The sequence below is a fragment of the Arvicanthis niloticus genome, chromosome X (genome assembly GCF_011762505.2).
Source record: "Arvicanthis niloticus isolate mArvNil1 chromosome X, mArvNil1.pat.X, whole genome shotgun sequence".
NCBI lineage: Eukaryota > Metazoa > Chordata > Mammalia > Rodentia > Muridae > Arvicanthis > Arvicanthis niloticus.
In genome coordinates, this window is record NC_047679.1 from 71240082 (window position 1) to 71261555 (window position 21474).

At 30.6% G+C, this 21474-nt stretch overlaps 1 protein-coding gene across 3 annotated transcripts in view; it reads left to right on the forward strand.

The window, feature by feature from the left end:
- Nucleotides 1-21474, forward strand: part of Pcdh11x (protocadherin 11 X-linked) — a 497227-nt gene that overhangs the window by 252803 nt on the left and 222950 nt on the right. For all 3 annotated transcript variants that reach the window (XM_034485675.2, XM_076919132.1, XM_076919133.1), the window contains one exon: nt 20001-20030. In XM_034485675.2, coding sequence (XP_034341566.1) covers nt 20001-20030 — 30 coding nt within the window. The remainder of the gene's footprint in view (nt 1-20000; nt 20031-21474) is intronic.

A 21474-nucleotide genomic window follows, 5' to 3' on the forward strand; every position in this document is an offset into this window, starting at 1 on the left:
ATTTGTTAAAGCACAAACTGTTAAGTTTATTGCAAAAAATACCATTAAATATGAGTTCCAAATTTGCTTTTTCCTGCAAAGAAAAGTGCTTTCAATTGGAAGACTGCCTGAGCATGATGATGCAGGAAGTAATCATTAAAACATCCTTTCCATGTACTTTAAATCCTTCTTCCCATGTGGGCAATAAACAATATAAAGAAGTAGACACTTAAGATATGGTTACAGTAAGGACCAAATAAACCTTCCATCACACAGCTATGATGATTTTTTGAAGTAGTTAAGTTTATTTTAGCAAATATCATGGAAGAAAATATTGGCATCATGTTCTTAGCATAACCTATGTTCTTTGTATTTGAACACTTGATAGTAAATATGTACATGACAGATATTTAAAATACTACCATGTGTCACAACACATTTTTGGAGGAAATTAATTTAATGGACGTTTTCTACAACTCACAGAGCCCCTGAAAATGTTTACTATGCACATACACACTCTCTCAAAAAACATTATCTCATGGCAAATAGAGTTTGCTTTGAGAATCTTGTCAGTGTTCAACAGTATAATTGTTTTTCTTATTTTTCATTTCTGATATCACCTTTGATTGATTTGTGCTGCTGTTTATATGTATTGGGGAAGTATACTGAGCTTCTATTGATATTTTTTCTTGTATAACTGTTTTAGAAAAGCTCCCTTTTATTGATTTAAAGGAGATTTTTTTATAACATATCAAATCCATTTTACTTTTAATATTCTAATAAAATATTTTTGGGAGTAATGTCTTCTGAGGTGTTATAATTTATACATGCACAAAATGTACTTTGGTCTAAGTGAAGGTAAATAAATTATTTATGCCATATGTTTCACTCTCCTAGTTTGTTTAATTCCTTTCAAGTAAGATTTTCATAATATGCATCATTTACTTTATTATCAGTTAACACAATGACTCAAGAATGAAGAAATTATTAAGTGCTATTAGTTTGTGCTAGGGCGACACTGACAGTTTAATCAGAAAAAAAATTATAAGCCCCATCTTCTAAAATTTCAAAGATTAATACAAATCAATGTTATGTATAAGACCAATTATTTGTGAATTAATTGGTACTAAATGGTAGAATATATAACATGCTGTAACCATACAATATAATTCCATGTGACTAAATGTAGATATCCAAAAACGAGCTCTTGATAATAATAATATTGAAACTAGAAATCAAAGATTGGAATATTGAGAACAGGGTTATGACTTGAACAGCAGGGTGACATAATACATCATGTGTAAAATTTGTAAGTAACAATGATACTGAATCAATGTAGAACCACTTGGATAAAACACAGTCATTTGTTACTTGGAAAATCCACTCAGTGGTAATAGCTATTATGTCTCACTCTCGTTCACATAAAAGGTCAATGGCAGAGACAGACACATGTTTGATAGCCCTGTTTACATGATCATTCTCTATCCATCAGTTTCTTCTTCTTAAAAAATTACATCTTGATCATCAGAGTTGTGTCAATATTTTATAAACAGTTATAAGTCCGCTGGGTTAATTTCACTTTTAAGATACATAATTACACTTAAGCACTTTTCTGGCAAACAACATAATAGGGCTTCTTCTTTTTCTATTTTAACTTTCTGATCACTCTTTCCCATCTTTTTATTCTCTCTATACTTCCTGACTTCTAAATTGGTATCATTCTATTTCAAAGTTCTAAAATCAGCTTTTAAACATTCTGTGTCAGTGTAATTATACAAGATTTTATCTCTCTGTTTCTTTGACTCATATGTTTTACTTAAAATAATAATGTAGGGCTCTGTCCATACTGACACAAAATATATCATTCTTCACTATCTATGTTGTCAAAAATGACATAATTTTATTCATTTTATTCATTTATGGTTGAATACTACTACACTGTAATACAGACTATACATTCTTTATCCATCCACCACTAATGGACACTCATGTTATATCCATCTTTGATATAGAACTGTGGGATAAATAAACCCTTTCTTCCCAAACTTGCTTCTGGGTCATGGTATTTTCTCTCCATATATGTTTGTATGAGGACATTGGATCCCCTAGAACTAGAGTTACAGACAGTTGCCAGCTGCCATGTGACTGTGGGAATTGAACCCAGGACTACCAGCCCAGAGATGGCACTGTCATGGATTCTATATACAAAACACCATGACTAAAGTAAGTTGGGGAGGAAAGGGTTTATTTGTCTTATGCTTCCACATCTATTTGCTATTGAGAATACTGCTGAGCTCAACATTGGTAAGAATAAATGTATTATTTTTAAGAATATGTAATTTTGTATTTCTCATAAATATATAATCAATATATAGGTAGATAGACCATAAATTAGATCTTGTTTAATTTTCTGAAGTATGTCAATTTTTAATAACTGGATCACATTACATATCTAACAATTATATACAAAGAATTTATATTTTTCTTCTTCTTCACAAGTATTTTTCATTATTCCATTTGTTATAAATTATTTTTAATGTGTCGAAGTGCTCCTATGTTGTGGTCTTGTCATTTTCTTGATTACTTGACCACTACTTTTCACATACCTATGGGACAGTTATATGTCATTTTATGGGCAATATCATACAATTGACCTGTCTGGACATTTCTCCAGTATTCCTTGATGTGTCAAGAAGTACAAACAATAAAAATATCAGTAAATAATTGTTATTTTGATTCATTAAAATGTACTTTCTAACATATGTATTGTAAATAAATTAAATATCCAATTAAAAAATAAAATTAGTGTGATGTACTAGAGCTAGCTTTCTCTATAGCTTATGATAGGTGAATATTAAAATTTAAGCATACTTAACCTGTGCAATTGAATTCAGTTGTTCTTAAAATAAAATGATATAGTCTTATGATGAAACAAACTATATTGCTTAACTATAACAATGAATAGTCAGCAGTTTTTAGCTGTCATTCTATGTGCTGAATATTATTGCCAAGTTATACACATCTTTGTATCACTATGGCAATCTTGTAGTAAAATGATGCTGCTACATTGCTAATATCAACTTCTCTCAGCAACATTGTTACCTAATCTGAAATTAGGTATTGTTATTTATGCCACAAATATCAATAAACTCTACAAATAAAAAATAACAAATGTACTTTCTGTTAATAATTATATTTTCTAAAATATTGTAAAAGTGTTGAATATGCTTACTAATTCCAAAGTTGTCTTTTAAATTATATGCTACCTTAATTTATTAATTTCCTACAATTTTGTATCTTTTGTTCACTCAAAATCCATGTTTCATTTATTTTGTCATCAAATCTTAAATTATATTTTTGTGTTCCTTTATAAAACAAAATCTATAATTCAAAGAGTTGTATTTCTGACTTTCATTTTGTTGGGGAGAGAAACATATTTGCAAGTTTTGGGGAGTTTTAATGATTCAGGCCATAGATGCTATAAAGACACTGTAATTATATATAGAAAAATTGACAAACCAATATAATTTAGAAAACTAAGCAAACATATCAATTTAACTATGAGCTTGAGAACACTTTTTATCAATAAATGTAAAATAGATAGATGTGCATAGTTTACCCAAATTGAATCATGTAAAAACAGTTATGTCAAGTCAGATAGGATTATATATAATAAAATAAAATAAAATAAAATAAAATAAAATAAAATAAAATAGAACTTGGAGAAAAAAACTAAGACTACAAGCTCATTTACCATTCTGATTGTTTGTTCTGTTTGAAAACATATAGGTTTTTCAACAAATATTTCAAATCTACACCTTTTTTCTATGTGTTTGGTTTTTTTTATTTGAAGATAAATATCTTGTATTTAAAATGCAATTATAGTCCATTGTCATATAACTCTCAGGCAAAAATATATGCTGAATAATCTACTTACTTATTCACATTAGAGAAGTGAATATTTTTCAAGTTCTTCAAGACATACTTGTGTTGTACCTTAAGTCATGATGCTACAAAATATTTATGCTCAAATTTTTAAATTTAAAAGGATAAGTTCAGACAATATGATTTCATTTATACTCAATTTTCACAGAAACTATTCTACTTTTGTTTGCTATCCATTGAGGCAAGTTTTATTTTGGTGGATTTAATACAACATACTCAGAGATTTGGAATAGGCCGACATGGTTTAACCTTATTAATGATATACAAATTAGTAAAGTGCTGTTATTATTATTGGTAAAACAGAAATAATACTACCAAACACAATGTATGTGCTTGTGTGTGTTTGGATTTTTAGGCTATGGGATATTTACATATTCAAGAACCTTTTTTTCTTGCAAACATACATCATGATTGAAGCAAAATACTTTACATTAGAAATAAAAACTCTCATGTAACTTTATACTAAATTGTGAATTTGAGACCTTGGGTACTACAGGAGTTAAAGTTCAGTGAGACAGAATAGGCTATTATACTCAGAAAATACTCATTAGAAAAGGTGAAATTTGAGTTGAGCCTTCAGAGATGGCTGAAATTAGTCTGGGAAAGACATAATAGGTTATAGAGTTCCATTGGACTGTAAAGAGAGAGATTCAAAAAATGAGCAAAGGCATAGCAAGAGAAACAAAGATGGTATTCAAGGGGGTGAGGGTAGCAAACAGATTTTAAGAATAACATGAAGTGGCCATCAGATCCCCTGTCATTTCACCAAGGTCTCATGTTTCTTTTCAGACAGTTCGTTCCCAAAGATGACTAACTAGTGTGATTGCTTGACACAGAAGAGTTTAAGTTCGTTTTCTCCCTTGCTAAGTGATTCTGAAATATAAATGCTAACACCTAGAGAGCTGAGCTTTTCAGCTCACTGTTCGATTTCATTAAAAGCCCTTAATAATTTCAGAATACATTAACAGTCTAGGGAGGAGAGAAACTCTAAACATGAACACCCATGACAGCACCTGAAATAATTGTTAGCTAATATTAGAGGAGTAGCAAAGAAGGCATAAACTTTTTCTAGGTATAATTTTTATAACTGTTCTAGTTTTATAGTAATTACTTAGATATTTAGTGCATTGACACAACTAAAAGGATATTTTTAAGATTTATACTTAATAAATTATAATAATAGAAAGAAATAAGTACTTACAAATATTTTTGCCTAATTTTAAAGTGTGACCTAAGTTTCTATTTCTACTAAGTACAGATGTTGTATTGTCAATAAGAGGAATTATAAAAGGTTTAGTATCACTTTACTAAAAAATAGTTTTCTCTAAGTCAACTGTACCACTAAAATAGCTTGTAAGTTCATAAATGCTTGCTAAGGTATAATCTATAATGCCTTATAAAACAAAGTTAAAGTCATTCTCAAGTCTAGGAACCCAGAAATGTCTCTTTATTGTTTGGAAGAAATATACTGTTAATTACACTGAGAAATTAAAATCAATGAAAGACCATAACTATTATGATGCAAAATCCTTGTGATATTTTGAAATACATATTCTGACATATTTAGAAATAATATCTAATTTTGCTTTATGACTTGCTTTATGATAATATAAATGTACCAGAAATATGAGCTGTTTTTTAATGTAATTTACATTAGAGATAAAGCAAAAGCATGACCTTTAGATACTTTGGACCTATCTCCTATAAACAAATAATTATCACTTATATCTTAAGTTTGTTATATATTTCAATTTTCTCTTAAAATTTTTCTTTATTAATATAAATATACATGTATCTGTACTGCTGAAATGCTAGTGTTTTTCTCCTTATAAAAATCCCCGTGTTTTGTATATTGATGTTAACAAATTGTCAATGGGACTAGTATCCTAGAAATTTCTTTGTTAGTTCTTAGTGGTGAAAAGAAAAGGTTGCTATAAATTTACCATGGTTGCAGATAAATGTTCTTCTATAGTTGATAAATAATCAAAAAATTCATATGCTACAGAAAGTCCTCAATTAGATTCTCCATTACTCACATACCACAGGATAATATGCAAGTGAAAAAAGCCCAGGTAGAATGTTAATCACTGTTTCTGGGCCTTCTAATCTTTTTATTTTTCAATCTTTTTATCTTTTTAATGTTACCTCACTTCCTAGATATGCCCATAGTTCTTCACTCTACCCCCTCCTCTTTGCCTCTGAGAGAGTACGGCCTGACACATCCCCTTCACCCACATGCCCCCACTTTACCACTCCCCACCTCCCCCTCCTTATGGCATCAAGTCTCCACAGGATTTAGTGCATCTTTTTACACTGAGGCCAGATATATGTCCTCTGCTATATATAAGCCAGGGGCCATGGAATATCCTATGTATGCTCTTTGGTTGATAGGTTAGTCTCTGGTAGCTCCAAGAGGTCCAGGTTAGTTGATACTATTCTCCTTCCAATGGAGCTTCCATCCCCTTCAGCTCCTTCAATCCTGGGGTTAATTGGGGTCCCTGACCTCAGTCCAATGGTTGGTTGTAAGTACCTACATATTTGTCTCTGTCAGCTACTAGTAGAGATTCTCAGAAGACAGCCACGGCCATGCTAGCTAGGCTCCTATCTGCAAGCACAACATGGGCTTGGTGCCTGCCCACAGTATGGATATTAAGTTGGGCTGGACACTGGATGGCCTTTCCTTCAGTCTCTGCTCCATATTTGTTCCTCAATTTCTTTTTGTCATGAACAAAGCAGGGTCAATTTGAAGGTGGCTTGGTGACCTCATTTCTCTACTGGGTACCCTGTCTATCTACTGGAGGTGGTCTCTTCAGGTTCTTTCCCCACTTTGGAGCATTATTATTATCTCTATTGAGTCCTCCTCACTTTCATACTGCCACCCTAGAGTATATATTTTTTGGAGCAGGAAGAAAGAATTAGAAGAATAACAATTGCTATCCTTTATTTACACCTGCAACTATGAAAAGCAAAGAGCAGCATTGGGACATCTCCAGAAGATGTTTCAGACTTAAGTATAGAATTTCTCTATATATTACAGATATAATCCAGACTAGAAAGAGAATATGAGCTCAAAATTCTTTTTAAAACTCTATCTTGAGGAAGAAGAAATTTTTCCAATGTATACTTATATTAGCGTACCAAAAGACAAAATTGAAAATAAGTAATTTGCCAGTATTTACTAATTTAATTAAAGTAAACTAGTTGAAAAATTGAAAGTGTTAATAAGAAATATGTAGGTAGGTGAAATTTGGAAATTTTCTCCTGATACAAGAACCAAAGTTGTAGAAATATGAATACATATATATACATATATATATGTATTCATATAGATATTACATTTATAGTTATTACATGTATTATTAAATGTATAATACATCTATGTATTATTACATTTATAGTTGTATAACTTAAACTTAATCATTTTTATAATGTGCCAAAATTCTGGAAATGTATTTAATATACATTGACTGTATGCTCACTGTTTATTTTTCTTTCAAATAAAAGAATAAATTAGTGAGTAGTAACAAAGAAACAGAAAGTATGAAATTATTGTGGGGTGATACTATGTCTCTTGTGTTTTGGCACATATATATTTCTGCACACAAATACACAGACACACGCAGAGGTCAAATAAATAGGCAAATAAATAAACAATAACTAAATAATATATAATTATACTATAAAAACAAAGACTTAAAATCATTAATAAAATAACCCTTGTAGTTTGAGTCTGAACTAGATTGTCATCTTCAGGCCACTAGATGGTGCACTCTGCAACTTTGTTGATTAAATATTTTCACAAACTTTTCAAAATATCTCAAATGTTTTATTCATACATGATATTTTGAAATTACTTCTTGTATTTTCAGAAAATTTGAATATCTTCTAGAAAATTTTAAATACTTCTGCACAATATCTACCTACCAAAGTGTTACATTTTGTTTGAAGAACTTGACTTGTGGTATTCCCCTCAAAACTTTTTCTCCCAAGATATAGAAAATGAATCTAAGTATGAATATATTTTATTTCACACTTACAACTAAGAGAAAACTATTCATTTTAAACCCTAAATATAAATATAGTTTACTATAAAAATTTGACTCCATCACAGCCGATGACTGTATTGTACTTAACAATTGATTCCGTGGCTTCCATAACTATTAACTTAATATAATGCTTCCCAGAAGCCCACTTAATTCAGGTTCATTAAGCAGTAACTCTTATGGCAGACTGATGATTTATACTGATCATGTAACAACATTACAGTAATGATAATACCACATGAATTCAAATATTATTTTACTGATGCTCTGTTGTCATATTGAATAGCTACACACAGTTCTTTGCTTGACAATACTACAAAGCTGGCACAATGCTGTGTATAACATTTAAAGTGCAATATATCTTAAATTGCAAGAAATTTATGTCATACTGTATATTTCTCTGTATGCTTTTTTATTGTAGATCAGAGTTAAATTCTCTGCTTAACAATAAAATTAAAATATAAGTTAGAGTTTAAATGAATCATTTTCTAACATTTTACAAATTTACTTAATATATAATTAATTTACAATATGTTTTTGCTGTTAAGTATTAAGTGAAATAATTGGAAATAAAAGTAACATATGGGTGCTTAAGGGTGTATTTTAGATCACAAAAATATTTTCTTCATATATACAATTATTGAGAATAAATGTGGAACTTTACATATTAAATCTGAAGAGGCAGATTATAATTAACCTGTCCTCTTGACTCTCAAGTGTGTTTAAATTTTAACTAATAAAAACAACTCTAGAGTTTTTGATACAGGAGACATCATATTTCAGTTATAACTTTATTGCATACTTAATACAGTATAATTCATTTACATTGTGATATATATTAAGCTATTCTATCAAGTAGAAGTAACTCAAGGTTTATGACTGTACAAAATCACAATGATTTCAAACTTCCATAGAATACTTGCTTGGATTTAGCAACTTGACATTCAAAGAAAAATGAAATATTTCTTTTTTTTCTTAATTTACTTTTTATGATTTTTTCTTTTCTTGTTTTTTACACTCCAGATTTTATTCCCCTCCAGGTCCACCCTCTGATGGTTCCACATCCCATATCTGCTTCCTGCCCCCTGTCTCCATAAGGATGTCCTCACCACACCAGACCTCTAAACTTCTTGGGACCTCCAGTCTCTTGAGTGTTAGGTGCATCTTCTCTGACTGAACCCAGTCCTGGCAGTTCTCTTCTGTATATGTGTCTGGGGCCTCATAACATCTGCTGTATGCTGCCTGGTTGGTGGCTCAGTGTCTGAGAGATCTCAGAGATCCAGGTTAGTTGAGACTGCTGGTCCTTCTATAGGGTCACCCTCCTCCTCAGCTTCTTCCAGATTTTCCTTAATTTAACCACAGGGGTCAGCAGCTTCTGTCCATTGGTTGGGTGCAAATATCTGCATCTGACTCTTTCAGCTGCTTGTTGGTTCTTTCATAGGGCACTCATGATATGCTCCTTTTTGTGTGCATTCCATAGCCTCAGTAATATTGTCAGGCATTGGGGCCTCCCCTTGAGCTGGATCATGCTTTGGGGCCTGTTGCTGGACTTTCTTTTCCTCAGACTCTTCTCCATTCCATCTCTTCAGTTCCTTCAGATGGGAACAATTATGGGTCAGAGTTTTGCCTGTGGATAGCAACCCCTTCCCTCACTTAATGCTCTGTCTTTCTGCTGGGGGTAGGCTCTACAAGTTACCGCTCAGCACAGTTGGACATTTCATCTAGGGTCCCTCCCCTTGAGTCCTGAAATTTTCTCACCTCCCAGGTCTCTGGTACATTCTGGAGGGTACCACGAACCTCCTACCTCCCAAGGTTGTCTGTTTCCATTATTTCTGGTGGCCCTCAGGGTATATTTCTAGGCTGCATGTCTTTAAGTTGTCAGGGCAATAAAGATAACAAAACTGTTACAACTAGTAGTCCAAAGCAGAGAAATAGAATTTTGACTAGTTAAAGTACAAGGGAAACATGATAAAAACAGTCAGAGATTCAACTTTAGGGCTGCTATAAGTAGGGTGGTCAAGTAAAAGGTTCTTATTTTTTTATATAAAAGAAATATGAAGAAAACAAAGCATGGCATTAATCAGGTATAACTGTGTGATCTTAATGAAATTTTAACACAAGGTACTTACAAAACTAACTTCATTGTTTTGTTACATAAACACACATACATGTATATAAGTACACAACACAATATGTATTTTATTGGTTCAATCATAGAATATACAGAATATCATATTGTTTGATTTCAGCAAAAGAATGAATAATATGAATAACCTCTATTGCCATCATTTATATTTGGGAACAACTGTCACATACAATTGTCACATACAAGTGTCAATTTTTTTTTAATCACAGTCTTCATGGAATTATCATTTCATAATTAAATAAATAATTTCAGGCAGAAAGAAAGTGAGACTGGGCCAGGTATGGGTTTTTGAAAGCTCAAAACCAAACCCTAATGACACACCTCCTCTAGCAAGGCCATTTGTCTTTTAATCCTTGCTAAAATCCTCAGAAACTCTAGGCTATGGTATCCATTATTATTAAAACACCCAAAGTTTACTTATTTTAGATAGTTTCACACACTATCTCACTGCCAATAAGATAATAATAATGGTAGCTATCAATTTTGAATTCTTACTATACAGCCATGTATTAATTACAGATCACAGCCACCTTTTCACATAATTAGTATTACTCATATTTTACAAATAAAAAGACTAAATCACAAAGTGTATAATTTAACAGTCACAAAGTGATAAAATTAATAGTTAAACTGATGGGTTTTTTTAATTTAATTTTATCTTTTATTTTTGCAATCCAGATTTTATCCCCATCCTTGTCTACCCTCTGACTCTTCCACATCCCATCCCTCCTCCCCTGTCTCCATGAGGATGTCTGCACCCTCCCTTCCCCCACTCCACCAGACCTCTGTGAGTTTGAGATTTCATCTACTATGGCTGCCACAGAGTAGATGCTCAATTAGTGTTCATTGTTTGATAAAATTTCATAGTTAAGCTATCTCTAAGTTACAATTTACTAATTTTTTGAATATAACTAATGTTATTTAACCAATAATAAACAACAAAACTGTCTTAAATATAGAACACTGCCGAAAATAAACCACTCATATAAATGGAACCATTTTCTGTTTTAGGTTGCATTCCAAGCTGAAAATAGTAACTTCAACAGTGTCAATTTTTGAAAAAGAAAATCTCTAAGACAGCTGCACACAGCAGTAAAAAAAAAAACCTACAAGCATAAAGTATTTTAGATACTTTCAGTGCTAAATACAGAGAGAATGCCTGAGGTAGATGTACCTTTAGGGGAATTAAATAACTTTTAAAAGAAATCTCAGACCCTATCTCATGCAGTTTTAATGCAAACCTTTGATAATTTAAGACTTCATAGATCACTCAGGAAGGATGTTCTTTGTTTCTTATAAAATTCTGACAGCATCATAGATACCTATAATTTGACATGTGATAAATATAAAATTTTACGTATAATTAATGTTCATTTTACATGTCTGCACTAACTGAAACTAAATATGCATAAAATTATTGTATGAGAAAATATTAATTTTGCCCCTTAGTAAAAAAGTAGCTGATACATTGTTTCAATGGCACAACTATTATATGTGCTGTGATCTTATTCCCTTTTGAAAAATGTAGTTTCTTAGGCAATCACTTCCTAACAAGCCTGCTAAATGAACCAATAAATCACTAACTAGCCTTGGCAGAATTTGTACATGAAGGTGAGAGACATTGTTGATCCTTTGTTTTTGTTTTTATAATATGATAATCTCCTTGCATATAATACATTTGACACTGGGTAGAACATTGCAATAAGTGAATTGAAAAAAATGTCAGTGGTTAAGTACAGTAGCATGTATACCTTATATTCAACAGAATATTAAATACATAGTAATCAGTCTAAGATTCATAAGGAGATATATAATGTAACATATTAATACACATAGCATTTTAATAGCTAATGCAACTGTAGATTTTAGATTTCCACCAGGAAAAGTATAAAGGCATTTGATTAACAACAAAATCTTTACAAATCTTACAGTTCACAAGTACATCTCTGTAGAGGAATTTTAATTCAGCAATATGGCTGCTATGGGCAGGAATCGCATAAAAAGTCCTAGGTCTTTGTGTTGTGATCCAGCTAGAATACAGATGCATACTTAGTACAAAACTTTAATCCCTTGGGTTTAAATATAGACACATTCTTACTATGCACCTTAAAACCCAAACCGTGAAGTAAACTTAGTTTGTAGAAAGAAGCACCCATATTTTAAAGTGATGTCTAATTGGGAGGCAGACAAACTGATGGATCAAAGAAAGATTTGACAGAATGAGTAAGTATAGGATATGCCCAACTCTTGTGAGTACAGACAAAAAAGAGAGGTAACTTGAGAGAGAGAGAGAGAGAGAGAGAGAGAGAGAGAGAGAGAGAGAGAGAGAGAGAGAGAGAATGGTTCTACTGGGAGAGTTTTACAGAAACTGGTTGCAGATGGAGACAGAATGAACCAGAGCATGATAAGGAGTCTGAACTGAATATAATTTCCAGGGTTTGTTTCAGGCCAAACAGAACAATTTAGTAAGAAGCTGAGAGAAACAAGATTGAATCAGACAGCTTGGAGAGGAGCTTAGACCAGAAGAGCTGAATTTAACCAGGCATCCAGGGAAAAGAGTAAAATGTGTGAGTTTATTTGGCAGTAAGCCTCTTAGAACATAATTATATGTGTATAAATAAAGTTAGTTTTCCATATCTCTGGGTTCTTTCTCCATCTCCATCATAGATATTTATTAGTTAGGAAAATGAGTATTAATAATCCAGAAATTAGATATTTTTGCATATTCAAAAATCATAATAAATATATTAAATAACACATATAATCTATTTATTGTTTATTATATTTATATCTCTATCAGACCTGAAATTATATATATATATATATATCCATTTTTATATATTCTATTAGAGTCAACAGAGTACTCAGGAAATGTGTGTAATATCCCTGAAAATAATGTATTTCTATGAAAGAATTAACTTAAGTTAAAATCAGTACCACAATACTGAATGTTAATGGGTGTTTATATACCATTGTAGTAGCTTTTAGTCTGCACTTGAGGCCTATGGTAGCTTTTAGACTAACAGTAGTGTTTTTAACTGCCTAAATACCTGAAAGTTGATTCTTGATATATTAAATTTTTGGATATAGATGTATTTTATGTTAATTTCATCTATTATAGAAGCTGAAACACACCCAAACTAACCAATCAAATTGTATTTTCAACCAATGATTCTTTTCTAAAAAATAAGAAAGATCATTCATATACTTTTGCTCATTTTTGTAATTGCTTTATTGCTTTTATGTTCATTTTGAAAACTTATACAAAATTTAATAGATACAACACAACATTCTCAATGATATTTTTTCATTTCACAAGAACATGTTAAGATGATGTATAATTTAAAGGGATATCAGAGACAATTGCCTATATCTTGGGAGCAAACAGAAGAATCTTTATGCAAACACTTAAAAATGAAAAGAGTATTTGATCTGATGTGAACTATTTTCAGAAAGCAGATGTTTCTGTCACATTACTTTTGTTATTATCATAGTTTGAGAAAGGAAGACCAGAGTTTTAAAGGATAAGCTAAAAGGATTATGTATGACTAAGTTGTAATTGTATTGTAAATCACCCACAGTAAGAAGCTGAGAATTTTTTATCTTCTATAGTAATTTACTCATAGGTCATATTTAAAATATTTTGTTCTTTTTTAACTTCTTCAGATTGGACTTATATTTACAATGCTTTATTTAATTTTACTCTAGTATTTTATAAACTGTTACAATTTATATATAGAATATGCATGAAAAATCAAGTCAGATTTAATCAAACAAGATTTCTTACCTGCCCTCCTTCTCAAGCAACTGCTTCATTACTTAACATGATCTCCCATGCTTTCTAATTTCATCTCAGGAACAGATTTAATGTGACATATAGTACGTTAGATTTTAGTAATTAATATTTTGCATTTATGGGAAATCTTATACACAATTAACATGATCATATTTATCATATATTCCTCCAATTTCAAATCTATAAGTTCACAATATGCCCCTCATCTTGTTTAGGTCTTTAATTAATTATTTACTTACTTATTTTTGTTAACCTCCTAAGTGTAATTAGTGCTGATTCTCATGTGCATCCACTGTAGCATGCAAATGCTCATAAAACAGAATAATTCTTCCTCTCCTATTGCTAGTCATAGCCAATAATCTCTCAGTAACTTGTATGGCTTTTAGAGTTCCTACCCCATAATAGAAAATAATAAGATAGTCATTGTAGAAATACCATTTGCTTCAATGTGAATTTATTATTTAAATATTTCAAAAATGCAAAAATTCCTATAGGAAAATAGGTTACATTTCAAACTAGTGAAAATATGAGTATTTTAGTATCATATTTTACCAACACCAAATATATCCAAGACAGATAAACTTATAGCCAATTTCAATATTAGTACATGATATTTAAATATTTAATCAGAAATAATATTAAAGAAAATTATTTAAAAATAAATTATAGGATAGTAAAGAACAGGAAAGCTTCATACACTATTGAAAGTAACATAAACTAGTGCAGCTGCTGAGGAACAATCAGGAAATTCCTTAAACACCTAAACAGTGTTATTATATGACTAGCACTTGTAATTCAAATTATAAATATGTATATTTGAAAACCATACTGTATTTATTAAATTTTTGTTGCTGTAATAAAGCACCATTACTTAAACATAACTCAGAGAAGAAAGAATTTATTTAGATTTGTGAATCCAGAAATGTAAGAGTCAATCATGGTGGGGTAGAATGATACATAAACATACAGACAACAAGAACAGGCAACTGTAAGATCACATCTTTCAAAAAGAGAAACAGAAATAGTGCTTATAAACTGATAATCAAATATTCAAATACCTGAGCCAATGAAGAACATTTCATATCCAAACGATCACTCCTATATACACATAGGGAGTTTATTTCTCTATGTTTATAATTAGATTATTCCTAACAAACATATGTTTAAACAAACTAAATCAGCATCAATGAACAAATGTGTAACAAAACCTGATGAACATTTATAAAAGAATATTATTAGACATGAAAAGGAAATGTCTTTACTAAAATTACAATTATAATTTAACTGAAAATTTAAATCATTATGCTAAAGAATTAGCATAAGATACCACAAATCAAATGATTATATAAATATGTATCAAACTTTGTAATATATAAAGATAAATGATTGAGTAGTAGATATTTAAAGCACCATTGAAAAAATATAGTAAAAATGAGGAAATCTTTATATAATTACTGATAAGTTTGTTTATTAAAGTAAATTAGATTTTACTATTAGGTATAATGTATGTAATTTTTAAATGTAGTGCTTACTTTTTGATGCTCTTTATGTCTCCATTTAGTTCAAAATGCTATAGTTCAAAATACTTAAAGATATCCTTATATAGGAAATCATTAAAACATGCTACAAATGATAAAAGTCAGAAAAAATTTCAGAATGAAACATGCATGGCAGAGCATATATGGTAAATGTTATAATGTGTCTAGATAGCAAAATTCTATAATTGACACTTTTGGATAAGATTAAACAAATTAAATGATAGTATATTTAGTCTATTCATATTTACTTGATGAATCTCACTTGTGCCAGATACTTTTGCATACACTGAGTGGTGTTCTAAACATTAGAATGAATAAAGGAAGAAAAGAGAAGAGAAGAGAAGAGAAGAAAAGAAAGGAAAAGCAAAGCAAAGAAAAGAAAAAAATGAAAAGAAAAAAGAGAAAATAGTACTGTCAGAGAGCTTACAGTCTAGCATAGGAATTTTAGCACCCAGCTGACTCTGGCCATTCCTATCAGAAAGTTCACAAACAGAATGACAAACTACTATATAAGAGAGATGATTTTTTTTAGGAATGCCTATTGCATAATAAATGAAAGAGATTGATAGTGAGAGTGTTATTTGCCATATCATTGCTTCTATAATGGATATAATCTTTGATATCATCACTAACACAAGGAAATATGTTTTATGTCCTGGATTTATGTAGTGTGAAAGGAACATATGTAACTTTCAAGTTTTGCTTGAATCCAATCATTCATCCACTTGCAGAACAAATATTGAGACTCAATTCTTTTTGTTTTAAATGTCACATTCTCTTTACAGCAACAAAAATGCTCACTATATTTACACATATCTTAATTTTGAGAAATTAGGAATAAAAATAGAAATATCAATATGTAGCCATATGTATTTTTATTCCAATAACATATTTAATTTTTATCCCAATTGCTACCCCCTCCCCTCCAAGTCCTATCCTCACACAGCCTCTCCTTGATTCCTCCTTCTCCTTCCTCACTTCCCTTATCCTCTAAAAAGGGGGAGTCATCCCTGGATACCAACCCACCCTGGTACACTACAGGACTGGGCACACTACCATTAAGTCCAGACAAAATGGGGAATAGAATCCACAGGCAGGCAACAGAGTCAGGCAGAGCCCCCACTCCAGTTGTTGGGTAACCCATATGAAGACAGAACTACACATCTGCTACATATGGGTATGGACCAGGGGTCTAGGTCCAGCTTATATATGCCTTTGGTTGGTGCTTCAATATCTAAGAGTTCCTACAAGTTGAAGTCAATTGACTTTGCTGATCTTGTGGAGTCCCTATCCCCTCTATGTTCCTTTCCCCTAAGCCTTCAATAAGACATCACTAAATCTGTCTTATTTGGCTGTGGGTCTCTGAATCTATTTTGGTTAGCTACATGGTATAGTCTCTCAGAGGACAGTTTTGTTAGTCATGTCTATAAGTATAACAGTATTGATAATATCAGGGTTTGGTTCCTATCCATAGGATGGCTCATGGGTTAAGCCAGTCATTGGTTGGCCAGTCTATGATATCGGATCCATCTTTGCCCCTGCACTTTTTGTAGGCAGGACAAATTTTGGTTCCAAGATTTTGTGTATGGGTAAGTGTCCTTATCTCCCCACAGGGAGTCCTGACTATAGAAGGTGGCCACTTCAGGCCCAATATCCCCCACTGCTGGGAGTTGCAGTGCAAGTTACCCTCATAGATCCCCTGGAGTCTGTCCCCATCACAGGTTTTGGGGATGTCCTAGAGATGCTCCCAACCAACATGCTGATTTCTTTTCATGCTCTAGTCCTTTTCTCCCCAGCTTAGCTATACCTGATCCCCATGCCTTGTCCCCATTCTTATCCCCATTCCTATCTGCTCCCCCACAAACTGGATGGGAGTCTCAGTACTTTTAAAATGATAATTTGAATTTTAGAAAGGAAATAATTTTAGAAAGGAAATAAACATTAACTCAAACATATTAAGGTGAAAAGTTGGACTTATTGTTACAACTTTTACAATTATCTGTTCTATTCAGTCATCAGAATTTGAAAATGATAACTAAACAAAGTTCTATACTGAATATTACTGCATTCTTTAAATGAGAAATAATTAGAAAATTAGATATTTTATCTAGAATATAGAGTTGATATAAAATGTACAGATTTTCATAAATTATATTTAATTTCTCTTCTAAACTAGAAACTTTGATGAAGTAAAAAAACCATTCTCTTGATAGGGAGGAGAATTTATTCATATTACCTATAAAATTTCATGAATAAACCATATAAAAGAATGAGCCAGAAAACATACAGTCTAACTTTACATACCCTCTTCATCTATGTATTTTTTAATGTATAAAGTTTTAGAATGATTTTGTTTGTTTAATATTAATATTATATAATAAAAATATAATTATATTATAATATGACCTATAATATTTAATAATTATATTATAAATAATAACTATATATAATATAATTATATATAATGATATAATATAATAATTTTTTACAGAAGCACAGACACAATTATGTTTTTCTTTCAAGACTAGATTTGTATCTATTATTTACGCTAGATCTAATCGAGTTCTTTATGCTTTAGATTTATCAATGATGGATTTGTAGTCTTGTGCTACTCATATCCCTAGAATTACTTAATAAATATTTCTGTCACCAATGTGGTATAAATTAGCTATTTGAATCCTTATAATATGTTTTGATATGTTCTTTAATTGTTTTTATGGAATAGAACCCACAGTTTATATTGTATCTAAGTGACATGGATAAATAAATCACTTTATAAATTAACATAATTTTTATTTTTCCTTCTTCAGTAAATCACTTTATAAATTACCTTAATTTTTATTTTTCCTTCTTCAGTGGGGGTTCTGAATTACTATCAAAAGTACCAGTAAACAGACAATAATATCATTTATAGTGCATAATTTAGATAAACAAGCATGTTTTAAAACCATATCCAAAATGATCTATTAAATAATTTTTAAGTGATTAAACTTTTATGAGTTCATTACACATAACAATTGACAAAGAGATAAGAAGAATACTTTCATGTCTTTTCTTTGTTCCCTAAAGCACAATCTAGTAGACTGTCCAGTGATTAGTAGCATGTTTACCTAAAAATTAAATTTTATTTTATACTTAATGTAATTTCAAGAGAAGTAAGCATAAAGGATCTAGCATGATTCTATGGAATAATTAATAGTATTTTTAATACAGTAGTTTATATATGGCTAAAATGGAAGAATTTTTGTTTGTTTTATTTCTTATAGAGAGTTAAAACTTTTTTGTCTGTTACTGATTCAGTATTATTCATTATGAGGAGCAATAGTACGTCAGTAAATACCGATTAGGAAAAGGTGTAAAAACCAAATGGCACTATCTAGAACAGTTTTTTTTTTTAAGATATCATCCTTAATTTATGCCTTTGCAGAGAAGGTGCATTTGAACACAGTGATTAATGGTTGATTCTAATCAATTCAGGTATCTAGTATGAACAGGATAAGCTGGAAATATCTGAAATTGAATAATGGATTCTATCTCTGTGTGCACACCTCAATTCCAACTTTGTATGTCCAAATAATGCATATATTGACTGTTAAAAGTTCATTCTCTGAGAGTAGTAATAGAGCATTGAATGAAAAATGAATACTCTTCTTTGTCATAATATGGAATGGGTTGCTTTCTGTCTTTACCCTTATTTTAGAATAAATACTACTACCATTCAAACTTCCACTGTTTGCTTTCCAGAGGGTTCTCTGTGGAACTTCTAAATTACTGTACAATGGAAAGGGAACCATGACAAAAATCAAGCAAAGAGGACTTTGGGGATTATAATAACTTATGAATATAGACATTCAGTTCAGTTTTTTAAAGAATATTTATCCTTCAAAATTCAGAAAAAAACTTTAAATATGAATATCCCAACATTGATAGAGCTTTAAAATATTAATTAACATGCCTCATTAGGGATATTACAGAGAAAAATCTTATATAAATTGAACCCAATAAGTTCACTATGATAGTTTTAAACAGTTAGAAGAACTTAATGCAATTAAGATGACATTTTTAAGAAACAACAAAGTTATTGACTTAAAATTTAGAAATAGTGTCATGATATCATATTTGGTTTTCATTCAGGAATTTTCAATGATACTATTTCATTCTCATTTAGATAAGAAATTTGTTCATTTTCAAACTAAAGACATGGTCATTCAAAATTTGTTGAAATGTATGTGATACCAAAAATGAATAATTAATGGAAAGAGTACATTTTGTGATTAATGCTTATTTAGGTTAACCAGAGTTTTTATAACCATTCATATTGTTTTATGTGGCTGTTCGTGTTATTGCAGGATATTGACATTACTGCTATATTTGTTTAATCAAACAATGCCCAAGGAATGAGAGCAAAATTGTTTATTATTGTGCTTGGAATGCTGACATGTTCTTGCAAAAACTAAAATCTATATACAGTAATCAAATTGGTGCTGATTTTTTTCTTTTTTTTTTTTTTTTGTTTTGTTTTGCTTCCCTTGCATCCATTTTATCCAAATCAGCGGCGATCTGATGGAAAAAAGGCAGGAAAGGTAAGATTTTTAATTCATAAGTGTTTTAAGAACTATTACTTTTTAGTTTATATTACTAAGACTCATCTTTTGCACTGTGGAGTTAAAACTTCAAGTATTTAGTATGACATATGTCATAGTTCTGCCTTAAAAGAAATTCATCTTGAATAGTCTCTATACTTTGTATTACTTACATAATTATAGATGTAATTTCCAACTATCATTTTACTTTTCACTAGTACTTTTTTCCCACTGTTCAAAACCAAACACTGTTGACAGTATTAGTGTGTGAAACTCTTGGTAATATAGGTTTTATGTGATAAGTGTAAATAATAAAATGAGTAACTTTTATGTCAATTCAAATTTTAGCAGGAATTACAAAGCTTAGTGACTATAGACAGAAACCACTACTGTAGCATCATAAAGAAAAAATTAAAACTAACATATTCATGGTTAACCAACATATATTATTCTTTGAGAAACTAATCTGTAAAATACCATTTTGAATGTAAAATTTTTACATTCACAGATAGATTGAAAGTTAAATCTTCAAATTAGTTAACTTTCCAGAGTTAAATATAATTTCTTATCAGGTTATATAGTATGACTACTAATATAAAAGAACTTTTCTGTACTATAACAAATTTCTTAGCATTATACCTTGGGTTTCTGTACTTATCATGTTTTGAGATAAAATAAATTATATTAACCTTAAACTGCTGACAAATGATACTTTATTAATCTATTAACACCTATCTATACAAGGTACCAGCATATGACATTTTCTACTATATTTTAAAAGTATAAAATCTTTACAATGTAATATTATAGTCTAGTTTGAAGGGCCAAATTTGACTTTTAAAAAACAGCTTGCCAGATGAAGATCTAGGCTCAGCTAAAAAGTAATCTACTGGATCTGATGTCCCTGCTTGTTTTTTCGAGTGTGAGAATTACCAGAAAATGGAATTTTACTAGAATGTCAAAATGAATTAGCATTAAACTTTGAAAGAAAAAGTAACATAGCAGAATCGGTATTATAAATCAATATACTTTCCTGCGAGTTGTTAAATGCCCTTATGAACCATCTTGAAGATCACTGTGACCTTGGAGTATTGAAGTTTTGAAAATTACTCCTCTCAGAAGACCAAAGCCCATAAAAAGAATAACAGAATTGTCTATTTAAAACACAAAAGCAAGTATATAGTAATAAAATATCACTGGCCACGAAGGAGAGAAGACTGAGCTTTGAAAAGCTTGTGAATTTGTAACACATTGATCATTTATTTTAAAATTGGAATTTTGAGGCATAGAAAATAAAACAGACCAATAGACAGCCAGATGGAGATAAAAAGAAAGGGAGGGATGGAGAGAGAGATTCAAATTTTGTTAGGATATATATTTTCAAGTTCTTATAAGAATGTTTTAATAAATTTTAAAAATAATTTTAAAACCTTTACAAATGTTC